Source organism: Pelophylax lessonae (genome assembly GCF_965119305.1).
Source record: "Pelophylax lessonae genome assembly, chromosome: 4".
Classification (NCBI taxonomy): Eukaryota; Metazoa; Chordata; class Amphibia; order Anura; family Ranidae; genus Pelophylax; species Pelophylax lessonae.
Genome location: NC_138771.1, coordinates 648,303,180 through 648,316,242, shown reverse-complemented (window position 1 = coordinate 648,316,242; position 13,063 = coordinate 648,303,180). Strand labels below are relative to the sequence as shown.

Sequence of the window (13,063 nt, the reverse complement as noted above, 5' to 3'; positions counted from 1 at the left end):
GTGCAGCAGGAACAAGCTCTTACACAAGCTCTTAATAGAGCTTAGTGATTATCCAAGGAATATGAAGTACATAGCAATCCCTTGTAATATATTCCACCAATGAGAGACAGGACTCTAGATTGAGGGTGAAGTATAGCTCTTTATTAAACAAGAAACAGACTTTTATACAGTTTTCCCTGACAAGGTTTCCGCCCAGATGGACCTTGTTGAAAACAGGCCCTGACATTCACAATCCAATGAAAACAGAATTTTACACTCCCATACAGTATACACAAAGATATACACTGTGGGACAATCCCCCCTCCCCCTTAGCAGCCAATCCACAAACACATATTAATCCCATAATAAGCTTATCTTAAGGCAGACAGAACAATGTGAGGTTATTAACATTTAACAATGAGACATGCACAATCCACATTCCCTCCCAATACACAAACAATAGGGAAGTTTGCCAATGACAGTCTATGTGTGTCTCTCTCAAGCACATGGAATACACTGTGTAAGGTGGTATTAAATCTTCATATTTCTATATGAAGATATGGTTGACAAATATTACTGTCCCATCTGAAGCAATTCAAACCATTAAATATCTGCTCCTCACCTCCAGTGACGGTGAATACCGTCACAGGTTGTAACGTGACAAAATGTACAAAAATTTCAAGGGGTATGAATACTTTCTCAAGGCACTGTATTTATCAGACATAAGGAGAACACATAAGAAAAGTTCTGTATTAGAGGTTTGCATAGCAACTAATGCACTCTTTTCCTAACTCCCCTTCTGATCTGTGGACAGAAGGAGAATTCAGGTTGTTGATTTTTTTTTTCTGCAGATTAAAAAAAGAAGAATTTTTTAAGACAGTTAAAGCACTACAAGGGTGTCCTTGGATGGAGAACACAACAGAACACAAGCTGCTGCAGTAAGTATGTGTAGCCCAGATACATTTTGCTTTAAAGACATAAATACAAGTGTTTGCACTATTTAAATGGATACAACAAATAATTGGTCGTAGGACCTGGATTAAATGTACCATTGTCCGTCCACTAAGGCTCTATGCACAAAAAAGAAAAAAAAGAGACAAAAAAGAAAATGAGCTCAATAGAGATACTCAACACCAAATCCCAATGTAGATACAAACAATAAAGAAAAAAGGAGGTGGGACTTTAAAGAAGTGAGAACCTTCTCTCAGAATAAATATCCGAACACAAGCATTGGTTAAAAAGGTAAATTTATTGTTACAAAATTCATTAAAAATGTTTTCGGGATACATATCCCTTAATATCCCTTATATATATAAGCTAATTTTTCAAACCCCAACACCCCTGAAGGTCATGATTCCTCCCACAATGTGAATATAGTGATATAGTGTTAACAAAAATGTTTCACAACCAAAGTAACAAAAGGCAATCAACTTTGAGATATCCCACTGGGGAGGGTAATCACAATCCCGACGTGTTTCGCCTTGTCGGCTTCTTCAAGGGTTGCAGTAAGAAAAGGGTTGCTAGAGAAAAAAAAAAACATAATTCATATCCAAAGCATATTGTTCTTAAAATATTTCAATATCATTTGTTTAGTTATAAAAGACTTGCAATAAAAATTAGATAGAATGTATCCCTGGAAGAGCCAGAAAGATCTCTCCCATTGCAGTCATGCACAGGATGGGGATAGGATGGTATACACCAGATGAATGCAGAAAGCTAGGAGGACACCCTCCCCAACATGCATGCTTTGTGCATTCATCTGGTGTATACCACCCTATGCCCAATTATCTAATTTTCATTGTAAGCCCCCGTTCACATTGGGGCGACCTGTCAGGCGACCTGGTCGCCTGACAGGTCGACGTAGGTCGCCTTCCATAGAGAAGCTGCGGACCCGTTCTAATAGGAGCGACACAAGTCGCTCCGACTTAGAAAAAGGGTCCGGAGCTTCTTTGGGGCGACACGGAGCGACCTGCATAGACTTCAATGTTATGAAGTCCGTGCCGGCCGCTCTGAGGTCGTGGTGCGAGCAGCGCGCCGCGACCTATGAGGTTGCCCGGCAAAGTAGCGTCGCCCCAGTGTAAACGGGGCCTAAGTCTTTATAATTAAACAAATATTATTGAAATATTTGATGAACAATATGCTTTGTATGTATATTATGTATATGTTTCTTTTTTCTCTAGCAACCCTCTTCTTACTGCACTCCTCTAAACCCTTGAAGAAGCCAAAAAGGCAAAAGGCGCCAGCTTTGTGGTTACCCTCCCCAGTGTGATATCTCAATGCTGATTATCTTTTGTTACTTTGGTTGTGAAACATTTTTGATAACACTATATACACATAGTGGAAGGAATCACGACCTTCAGGGGTGTTTGAAAAAAATGAGCTAATATAAGGATCTGATTTAGGTTTCTTTGGTTTTAAGGGATACGTATGCCTAATACACTTCTAATGAATTTTGTAACGATAATATTTCCTTTTTACCTATGCTTGTGTTCAGATATAGAACGAAGGACACACTGACAGGTAAGCTCAGAGATAGAGACTGAGGAGCAGCCAGCAACTGATAGGAGAACGAGGGACACACTGACAGGTGAGCGCGGGGAAAAGGACTGAGGAGCAGCCAACACCTGATAGGAAAATGAGGGACACACTGACAGGTGAGCGCGGGGATAGGGACTGAGGAGCAGCCGACACCTGACAGGAGAACGAGGGACACATTGACAGGTGAGCTCGGGGATAGGGACTGAAGAGTAGCCAACGCCTGACAGGAGAACGAGGGACACACTGACAGGTGAGCGTGGAGATGGGGACTGAGGAGCAGCCGACACCTGATAGGAGAACGAGGGAAACACTGACAGATGAGCGCGGGGATAGGGACTGAGGAGCAGCCGACACCTGATAGGAGAACGAGGGACACACTGACAGGTGAGCACGGAGATAGGGACTGAGGAGCAGCCGACACCTGACAGGAGAACGAGGGACACACTGACAGGTGAGCACGGAGATAGGGACTGAGGAGCAGCTGACACCTGATAGGAGAACGAGGGACACACTGACAGGTGAGCGCAGAGATGGGAACTGAAGAGCATCCAGCACCTGACAGGAGAATGAGGGACACACTGACAGATGAGCGCAGAGATGGGAAATGAAGAGCATCCAGCACCTGACAGGAGAACGAGGGACACACTGACAGGTGAGCACGGAGATAGGGATTGAGGAGCAGCTGGCACGTGACAGGAGACAGAGGAACACACTGACAGGTGAGCGCGGGGATGGGAACTGAGGAGCAACCAGAACCTGACAGGAGAACGAGAGACACACTGGCAGGTGAGCGCGGGGAGCAGCCGGAACCCGACAGGAGAACAAGGGACACACTAACGGGGAGCAGCGGACACATTGTGAGTGAGGGAGCAGGACACAATTAATTAATGACTGATAGCCCAGGAGCATATTTTTAGTAACTTGGAGTACTGGGAGTAATATTTGTAGTAACTTGGCGTGCTGAGAATATTATCTGTAGTAATTTGGAGTACTGGGAGTATTATTTCTAGTAGCTTGGAGTGCTGGCAGTATTATCTGTAGTAACTTGGAGTACTGGGAGTATTTTTATAGTAACATGTAGAACTGGGAGTATTATTTGCAGTAACTTGGAGTACTGGGAGTATTATGTGTAATAATTTGGAGTGCTGGGAGTATTATTTGTAATAACTTGGAGGACTGGGAGTATTATTTATAGTAACTTTGTGTACTGAAGTATTATATGTAGTAACTTGATGTACTGGGAGTATTATTTGTAGTAATTTGCTGTACTGGGTATAATATTTGGAGTACTGGGAGTAATATTTGGAGCACTGGGAGCAATATTTGTAGCAACTTGGAATACTGGTGGTAGTATTTGTACTGACTTGGAGTTTTAGGTGTAGTATTTGTAGTAAGGTGTAGTATTTGTAGTAACTTGGAGTACTGGGAGTAATATTTTAATAACTGGGAGTACTAGGAGTAATAGTTGTAATAGCTTGGAGTACTGGGAGAAACAGTTGTAATAATGTGGTGTACAGGGAGCAAAAGTTGTAATAACATGAATTACTAGGAGTAACAGTTGTAATAACGTGGTGTACTGGGAGTAATAGTTGTAATACCTTGGTGTACTGAGAGTAATAGTTGTAATACCTTTGAGCACTGGGAGAAAATTCAGTAAAATATTGTAGCATCCGGCAGTGACTTGGAGTGGCTTAAGTGACTTAGAGGCACTTTATAGGAATTGGGAGTAACTTTGTAAATACCTTGTAGTGACTTGGAGTGACTTTGGAGTAACTTTATAGGAATTTGGAGTATCTTTGCAGAGACCTTACAGGGTCTTGGAGTGACTTTGTAGTAAGTTGGTAGTAGCTTTGAGTACTGGGAGACCTTCAGAGTACTGAGGGTGACTTGGAATAGTTAGAGTAACTAGAAGTAACTTATAGTATTGGTAGTAACTGTGAGTAACTTGGAGTACTGAGTGGTGACTTGGTGTACTGAGAGCAACCATAAGTAATTTAGAACAACATTGGAGTACTGGGAGTAATATTGGCAGAGTGCTGGGAGTTACTTGGAGCAACTTATAGTATTGAGTAGTGACTTGCAGTACTGGGTAGTGACTTTGAGTATTGGGTAGTGACTTGGAGTATGGAGTGATAACTTTGCTACAAGGAGCGACTTGGAGTACTGGGAGTGACCTGGAGTAACTTGAAGTAACTTAAGTACTGGGAATGACTCTGAGGAACTTGGAGTGGCTGTAGCACCTGGAGTAACTGGGGGTAGTGTAGAGTACCAGGAGTATCATTTGTTTTTCTATTTCTTTCTTCTTTTTCCCATTAGACTAGCGAGTAAAATGTCCAACAGGATTAGTAATGCAACGGAGTGCACATCTTGCTCCATGTATGCGTTCCTTGAAGAGCCCTTCGAGGGGTGAATACTGCTGTGCGTGATGTGAGCTATTTGTTTTTCTGGAAGCCCAGATCCTGGATCTAGAGAATCAGCTGGCAACACTGAGAAGTATCAACAACCTGGAAAGGAGCATGGACATTACCCAATCGTTTCTGGAAGGCGCTAGACTAGAGGGGGTGAAGATATGGAGATACAGGAACCATAGGTAGGTAGCTGGGTGACAATTAGAAAGAGGGGTAAAGGGAAGAGCCCCAGGGAGGCCAGTCCTAAATTGGTACACCCCAACAAATATGCCAAGTTGCGTTATGTTGGGGATATCAGCTCAGGGGTGGCATCGCTGGAGCATGCACCCTCCCCTAGCTGCCAGGGCAAGGATACAGGCAAGGTTAGACAGGTATTGGGGGTAGGGGGACTCAATTATTAGAAGGATAGAGAGGGCAGTCCATGATCCATGATTGCCGAACAGTATGTTATATACTGGGCCCTCGGGTTCGGCACATCGGATGGACAGATTATTGGGTGGAGCTGGGGAGGACCCAGCTGTCATGGTACATGTTGGCACCAATGACAAAGTGATTGGAAGCTAGAGAGTCCTAAAAATTGATTTCAGGGACTTAGGGAATAGATTGAGGAGAAGAACCTCCAAAGTGGTTTTCTCAGATATTCTACCTGTACCTCGAGCCAAATCAGAAGGGAAGCAGGAGCTTAGGGAAATTAACAAGTGGCTGAGGAGCTGGTGTAGGAAGGAGGGTTTTGGTTTCCTGGAAAACTGGGCTGACTTCTTACTTGGTTACCAGCTCTTTAGTAGGGATGGGCTACAACTTAATGGAGAGGGTGCAGCTCTGCTGAGAGAAAGGATAGCAAATATGCTTTTAACCACTTGCCGACTGCCGCACGACTATTTACGTCGGCAGTCAGCCCCTCACAGGCAGAGCGACGTAGGGCTACATCGCTAGCCGGTAAGGGTGTGGGGAGCGAGTGCACGCCGCCGGAGGCTCGCTCTGGCTCTCGTGCGGTCACGGACCCCCCCGCGCGTGTGCCCAGCAGACCCGATGTCCGCCGGGCACTCGCGATCGTCCGTGACAGCGGGAGAAAGGCAGGCGGCTAGTGTAAACAAAGCCGCCTGTCAGTTCTCTCTGTGTAAGAATGATGATCAAACGGTTCTACTATGTAGGACCATTGATCACTGTTCTTACACACACAGCCACAGCCAATCACAGTTAGAATCACGCCCCCTAGGACACACTTAACCCCTCCCTCTCCAATACAGTTAATTCCTTCACTGCCAGTGTCATTTTTACAGTAACAGTGCATATATATAGCACTGATTACTGTAGTAATGTCACTGGTAACCCCAAAAGTGTCAAAAATGTCAGTCAAGGGTCCGATCTGTCCGCCCCAATGTCGCAGTCCCGCAAAAAAAATCGCAGATCGCCGCCATTACGCGTTAAAAAAAACAACAAAAATGACAAAAATCTTTCCCTTTGTTAGTAAACGCAATAACTTTTGTGCAATCCAATCAACATACGCTTTTTGCTTTTTATTTTACCAAACATATGGTAAAAAAAAAAAAAAATTGGCCAAAAATGTTAAAAAAAAATGATTTTTACATTTTTTTGGGGGTGGGGGGGAATTCATATAAAAAATGTGAAAAATATTGTTATTTTTGCAAAATTGATGCTCTTTTTTTGTTTATAGCGCATGATCAAAAAATCACACAGGTGATAAAATACCACCAAAAGAAAGCTCAGTTTGTGGGAAAAAAAGGACACCAAATTCATTTAGGTACAGCATCGCAAGACCGCGCAATTGTCCGTTAAAGTCAGGCAGTCCGTTAAAGTCAGGCGGGGCTTAAGTGGTTAAACTAGGTGGTGGGGGAGGTCAAAGGTTACTAATGGAGGCACTAGTGATAATATATCCATAACATCTAATCCTGGTGTAAACGAGTTGACAAATCAAAACCACAGCCTCAGAATACCTAAGGAGAAAATAATTTGCACTCGTACAAAACTCAGGGGCACGTACTCAAATTCCAGGAGTCTAGCTAACAAAATAGAGAAACTGGAGCTACTATTACATGAGGGGGGTTTAGACTTGGTGGGATTAACAGAAAGTTGGTTTGACAGTTTACACTGTAAGAAATTACCATGCCCACTAAAATAGATATTTCCTGGAAAATTATGTACCTAATATATTTTATGGTATTATGATGAGACATGGGCCTGGTTTGTACTTACAAGACTGTCTCCTGTCTCTCAGTAGACAAAAGCTTTGGCTTGGTGCCTTCAAAGCTAAATGTTGGGCATTGTAATTAGGATTGCCTCTTTTGTTTTTAGGGCTGCTGACTAGACATTGTGTCTACATTTGGGTATAGGACCTTAACATGCTATTATAGGGACTGTTTATCATAAAGTCTAGGGTGATGGCAGACTAAAGTGGGGTACACACTAGTAGAAAATCTGCCGAAAATTCCCGTCCGAGGTAAAATCGTACGATTTTCGGCTAGTGTGTGCACAACTTTCAGCAGCCGATGCTGACATTTTCAACAAAAAAAACCAGGGACAATCACCAAAATTTTTATCGTCCGTCCCCAGATGACCAATTTTCGTTTAATGTGTATGCAGTACGTCCGTGAAATATCGAATACGAAAAACTGTGCATGATCTGAAGTTGCTGACAACCCAGAAGTCTATAAACAAATGTCCCAAAAAAAAAAAAAAAATCGGACGAGAAATTTTGTGAACATTATGCACCGTCAACTAAAAACGGTTACGAACGCTGAGCAAGAGAGAGAAAAATCGGAGGATATTTCGTCCGATTTCCATCGAGTGTGTACGGGCCTTTAACAAACATAAACATGTTGTAGACATCTGGTCACCAGAGATCTTAATTATTGTGTGATAATCAAGATAGCAAAGCAAACTTGAGTTCCAGCCAGTCAAGTTCTTGAGAAAGATTTGATTATAACTTTGGGCCAATCAAAGTTTACTCAATGAGGGTGAATGGAGGGAACTTATATAAGAAGAGCAAAGACTGGACTTGGAAAGTAGGCTGGGCGAAGGAGAAAACCGTCCCTGACTAAAAAAGCCAGATTGGATGGAAGGTAACCTGACTGTGAGCTGAACTGGTAACCTGACTGGGGTGCTGGACTGGAAGCTGGACTGGAGACTTAATTGGGAGACCTTGCTGAGGGGGACCTTGACTGCAGACTTGAAGGGCTGGCCTGACTGAGGAGTGGTATATTCCATGTGCTTGCTACCCTGTTTCCCTGAAAATAAGCCCTACCCTGAAATTAAGACCTAGCATGATTTTCAGGGATGGCTGCAATATAAGCCCTACCCCAAAAATAAGCCCTAGTAAAATCCTTGATCTCAGCCCCTCCTTCTGCAGTATTCGGAGAGAGGGAAAGTAGAGCTCCGGAGGGTCACGTGAGTGCCCAGCGGTGCTGTAAATATGGTATTTTCCACAATAAAGTTACAAAAGGAGACACGCTGCACATTACATAATCTTTTTACAAAACCCATTACATATTTTTACAATGACTTTATCCAAGGTTTATTTTTGGGATTACAGAATGCCATAATGCTGACTCCTGAGCTGACAGGGAGAGAACTTTTTTTAACATTTTATTATTTTATTCCAGCTTTTTTGGAAGAGGGCTAAATGACACAACACAAGCACTGTGCTGTCTACCATGCTTTAAAGGATCAGGATATTTATTTATTTTAGGGTTACAATCCCTTTAAGTTCGTCTTTTTACATACCATAAATAAATAAGACATCCCCTGAAAATAAGCCCTAGTGCGTTTTTTGTAGCCAAAATTAATATAAGACCCGGTCTTGTTTTCGGGGGAAACACGGTAGCTAGAATTCCAATTGATGAGTGCTTGAATGTTGTCGTGGGTTTCATAGGTATTGGTCTTCTTAGGTGCCGGGGCTGTATTAGCCAGCATTGAATGTTGCGGTTAATCTGGGTCAGTAACATTTATACCTCCAAAGTATAATAATTTATGTATTCCCTTATTTGTGACAAAGTTGTTCAAGTTAATTATTTGTACAATATATTATTTTTGCCTACAGTGTGTGTTGTGTGTTTCATTGCCAACCTACCCCTAAAAAGAACGGTGAGAAGTGGGGGCATGGATTATTAATATTGATATTATTTATTAATATAAAAAGGAGAAAGATTCAGCGCTGAATATATAAATAGTCTGTAGACCAGCAGCTAACACTCAAGGGCAATCTGGACACCTTCAACATATAACATAAAACATAGTGCAGCGCAGTCTAATAAAGAACCTCCTACAGATGGGATGAAATAACATTTAAAAAATGACCCAAATTTGCAAGACGATGGCTGCGGGCGGATGAAGGGGATTCGGCCACGATCCTGGAGGCAGCTCATCTGGGCTCATTTGAGACTCTCCGGTTGGCCCTGTTTAGGGGACTTGGCTCGGATCTCCCGTTAACGTTGACCATGAAAGCCACGGTGAGAGCTTGGGCGCAGTCATTGCGCTTGACCTGTCCTAGCTATGTTGGCTTCTCTCCGTCTACCCCCCTGTGGATGAATCCTACCCTCCCCCACTTCCATAAGTTTCTTGACCCGGTGGTATGGGCGGTGAAAGGGGTTAAGACCTTGGGGGACATTACAGCAGCGGGGGATCTTCTTCCTTTTGACCGTTTGAAAGACAACTTTGCCCTGCCCAATCATTATTACTTTAGATATCTCCAACTGCGACATGCTTTCCGAAGCCAGTTTGCCACGTCTCACGTGGAAATGTGCTGTTCGGATCTTGAGTGTGTGTTAACTTGTGACACCTCGCTCAAGATCCTTTCGACTGTGTATAAGGATATGTTTAGACTGACCCCCCCTAGCATTACTAAATGTAGAGACAGATGGACGTTGGAGGTGCCCGACCTGCAAGGTGACGACTGGGATGAGGTCTGGACTGAACCCTTTAAATATCTGGTGTCCGCTAGGGACCGGCTCATACAATTCAAATTCCTGCACCAGATCTATTACACTCCGGCCCGCCTGGCCAGGATTTATCCGACCTCGTCCGCTGAATGCTGGCGTTGTTCTACTTCTCCGGCAGACGCGACTCACGTCTTTTGGGACTGCAGCCAGATCCAGATGTTTTGGGGGGCTGTGACTGACTGTATTAACGAGGTGTTGCTGACCCCTATTCCACTGACCTCGAGGGTCTGTCTCTTGGGTTTGGTGGAGGAGGTGGTCCCTTCGGTGGCCCACAGAACGTTGCTCAGTATACTGCTGTTTTATGCCAGGAAGGCGATCCTGCTCCATTGGAAGAAGGAGGCTCCTCCCTCGCTTTCTTTCTGGAGGGGCTTGGTCAATGCTGGCTTGCCGCTCTATAAGGCGACATACTTATCTAGGGGTTGTCCCAAAAAATTTGAAAAGGTCTGGAGGGCGTGGGTTGACTCATCTTCATCAATTGGTTAACTTTGCACTTTTTGGGGGAGGAGGCTTGACGCTGGCCCTGCGTCCTGTTATTATGTTATGCCATTTGCATGTTGATTTGCTGGATTTATGTACTTTATTTTATATTGCTGCCTAGCCTGAACTATACTGCATGACAGCTGTGTTTTGGGTGTGCACTGAGGGGGGTTTGATTGGGTGCTACTGAGGGGTGCTCTTCTCTCTGGGTCGGAGCCGGCCTGCGTTTGTTTCTGGCGTGGGCCGGTGCTGACCCTGCTGGCCTCGGTCATCCGGGATGATGTTGGGGTGCTGGTGTCTGTTTTGGGGGGGGGGGGGTTTCTGGGGTTGGGTAGATGTTTTTGTTTGATGTCTGCCTTGTCTTATTGTAACCGTTGTTACTGTTTTCTTTTTGTATGTTCTTGAAAACTGAATAAAAATAATTTTCCAAAAAAAAATGACCCAAATTGCAGAGTCAGAAGTAAGAGAGACAGTCCATGGCTTGAGATCAGTGTGACTTTGGTGCTCACAGCTTCCCACCACCAAGCAATATCTGCCTCTCACCTTAATGATACGACCCTGCAGGGTCAATACGCTTATTAAACCAAATTCACAGGGAACACAGATTCAAACGCTCACTCCTCAGATATTGCAAATGCAATATTGTATCCAAAGAGTAAAAACATAAAGAAATGCAGAGCGTGCAGCGTGCTGTGCTGTGTTGATTCCTGGATAATTACGGCCGTGGATCATGTGACCATCCCCCGTACGCGTTACGTCCGGGTGGGCGTAGACTGCTATCACAGTTAGAAATGATGGCGAGGAAGGGAAATGACATCATAATGGGAGACTTCAACTATCCAGATATCAATTGGGCAGAAGGGACAGCTCACTTTTTAAAGGTTTGTCATTTCTTAAATGTCGACTTGAAAGAATGGATTGCTAGACCTAATATTTAAACAATGAATCAGATCTGGTCATAGATGTGGAGATACGGGACAACTTGGAACCTAGTGATCACAGGATAATTAAATTCAGCATAAATCATAGTAAAAGAAGGCACAAAGGTAGTACAGGAATAGAGATGGCCTCGCGATTCGCCCGGCGGTCAGTTCGCGGCGAACTTTGCTCGTTCGCTGTCCGCCGCCATATTCTTTTACATTGTGAAGAACTTTGACCCATGACACATCCATCAGGTGGAACAGGACAGCCAAATGAGACATTTCATTACATGGATATACCCACTACCTTATAAATAGACCTGACCTGGCTGCCATTTTACATTCTGTATTTTGTCAGTGTAGGGTGAGGTTTGTTGTGTGGAGCAGGGACAGACTGTCAGTGACACAGATTGCTCGGTAATAGGTCCACAAAAGTCCTTTTAAAGACTGGTAAAGGTGTACTGTCTATATTCTGTCTTTTGTCAGTGTAGGGAGAGGTTGCTGTGTGGAGCAGGGACAGACTGTCAGTGACACAGATCGCTTGGTAATAGGTCCACACAAGTCCTTTTAAGGACTGGTACAGGTGTACTGTCTATATTCTGTCTTTTGTCAGTGTAAGAAGAGGTTTGCTGTGGGGAGCAGGGACAGACTGTCAGTTCTGGTTCACACTGATGCAATCACAGAGATCGCATGTAACTCTGAGTGCACTGCTCCTAAAATTACATGCGATGTCTGTGCGGTGCAAATTCAGCCATACAGTTTGTATGGCTGAATTCGCACCGCAATCGCACTGAACACACACAGGACCCTTTTTTTGGTCCGCAGCAGAATCAGATCGCATGGTGGTTCACACCAGTGGGATCCGATTCTGTGCAATCTGTCAGATTGCACTGTGATATTCGATCTGAGCTGGGGGTGTCGTTAACTTTGAATTGACACCCCCATCGTATCGCATATGGCAGTATGAACTGCCTGTGCTGCAGATATATTGGCAGTGTTCCTGCATCGCATCAGTGTGAACTGGCACTGAGTGACAAAAATCGCTCGGTAATAGGTCCACAAAAGTCCTTTAAAGGACTGGTATAGGTGTACTATTGTTTGGTGTGCAGTATATAGGGGTGTAATACACTTATAATATACTTTCTAATATAGAAAGCATATTATAGTGTATTTGGGTACTGCAGAAATTTTGCCTCTTTTGCTGCGTTAACTCTGCTACACACAGTAACAAAAGATACTAGAAAATATTTTTCATAACTGGTGTGATAAACCAGTGGCCCCCCAAAACGACAGATTGAAGCGGGTGTTATTTACCTTCTACCACATATACGGCGCTTCTCTAGAGACTTTTGTCACAGGGTCATTTAAAAAATGACAGGCAGAGGAAGAGGTAGGCCCTTCCACAGGGGTGGTAGGGTTAGGGCAGGAGCACCAGGCCGGAGCCAAAGTGGGAAGTTGCAGAAGGTGCATTCGATTACGTCAAAGGACGCACCAGACTTGGTTGAATGGCTCAAACGGCCTTCCTCTTCTGAACCCTCCTCATTCTCTCTATCTGCACCCTCTTCACTCTCTGCTGTGTGCACCCCCAAAGACACCACCACCACCACCACCATATACCCTCCGCTTGAGTCACAGGAATTATTTTCTGATCCATCACAAGATATTTACGATGCGCAGCCATTCTTGGCATCGGATCAGGTAGAGAAGGTAGCAAAAGCCTCCACTCAGCACTCTGACGACAGTACCCAGATCAGCCGAAGGAGGTTGGTCCCCGCTGTTGCTGCCT

General features: G+C 44.1%; 1 protein-coding gene across 1 annotated transcript in view; it reads left to right on the top strand.

Annotated features, from left to right (window-relative positions):
• LOC309553006 (alpha-2,8-sialyltransferase 8F-like) overlaps positions 1-13,063 on the top strand; it is a gene marked incomplete at both ends in the record, with an annotated part of 49,589 nt that overhangs the window by 13,261 nt on the left and 23,265 nt on the right. The window contains one exon of the mRNA XM_082253909.1: positions 831-917. Coding sequence (XP_082110035.1) covers positions 831-917 — 87 coding nt within the window. The remainder of the gene's footprint in view (positions 1-830; positions 918-13,063) is intronic.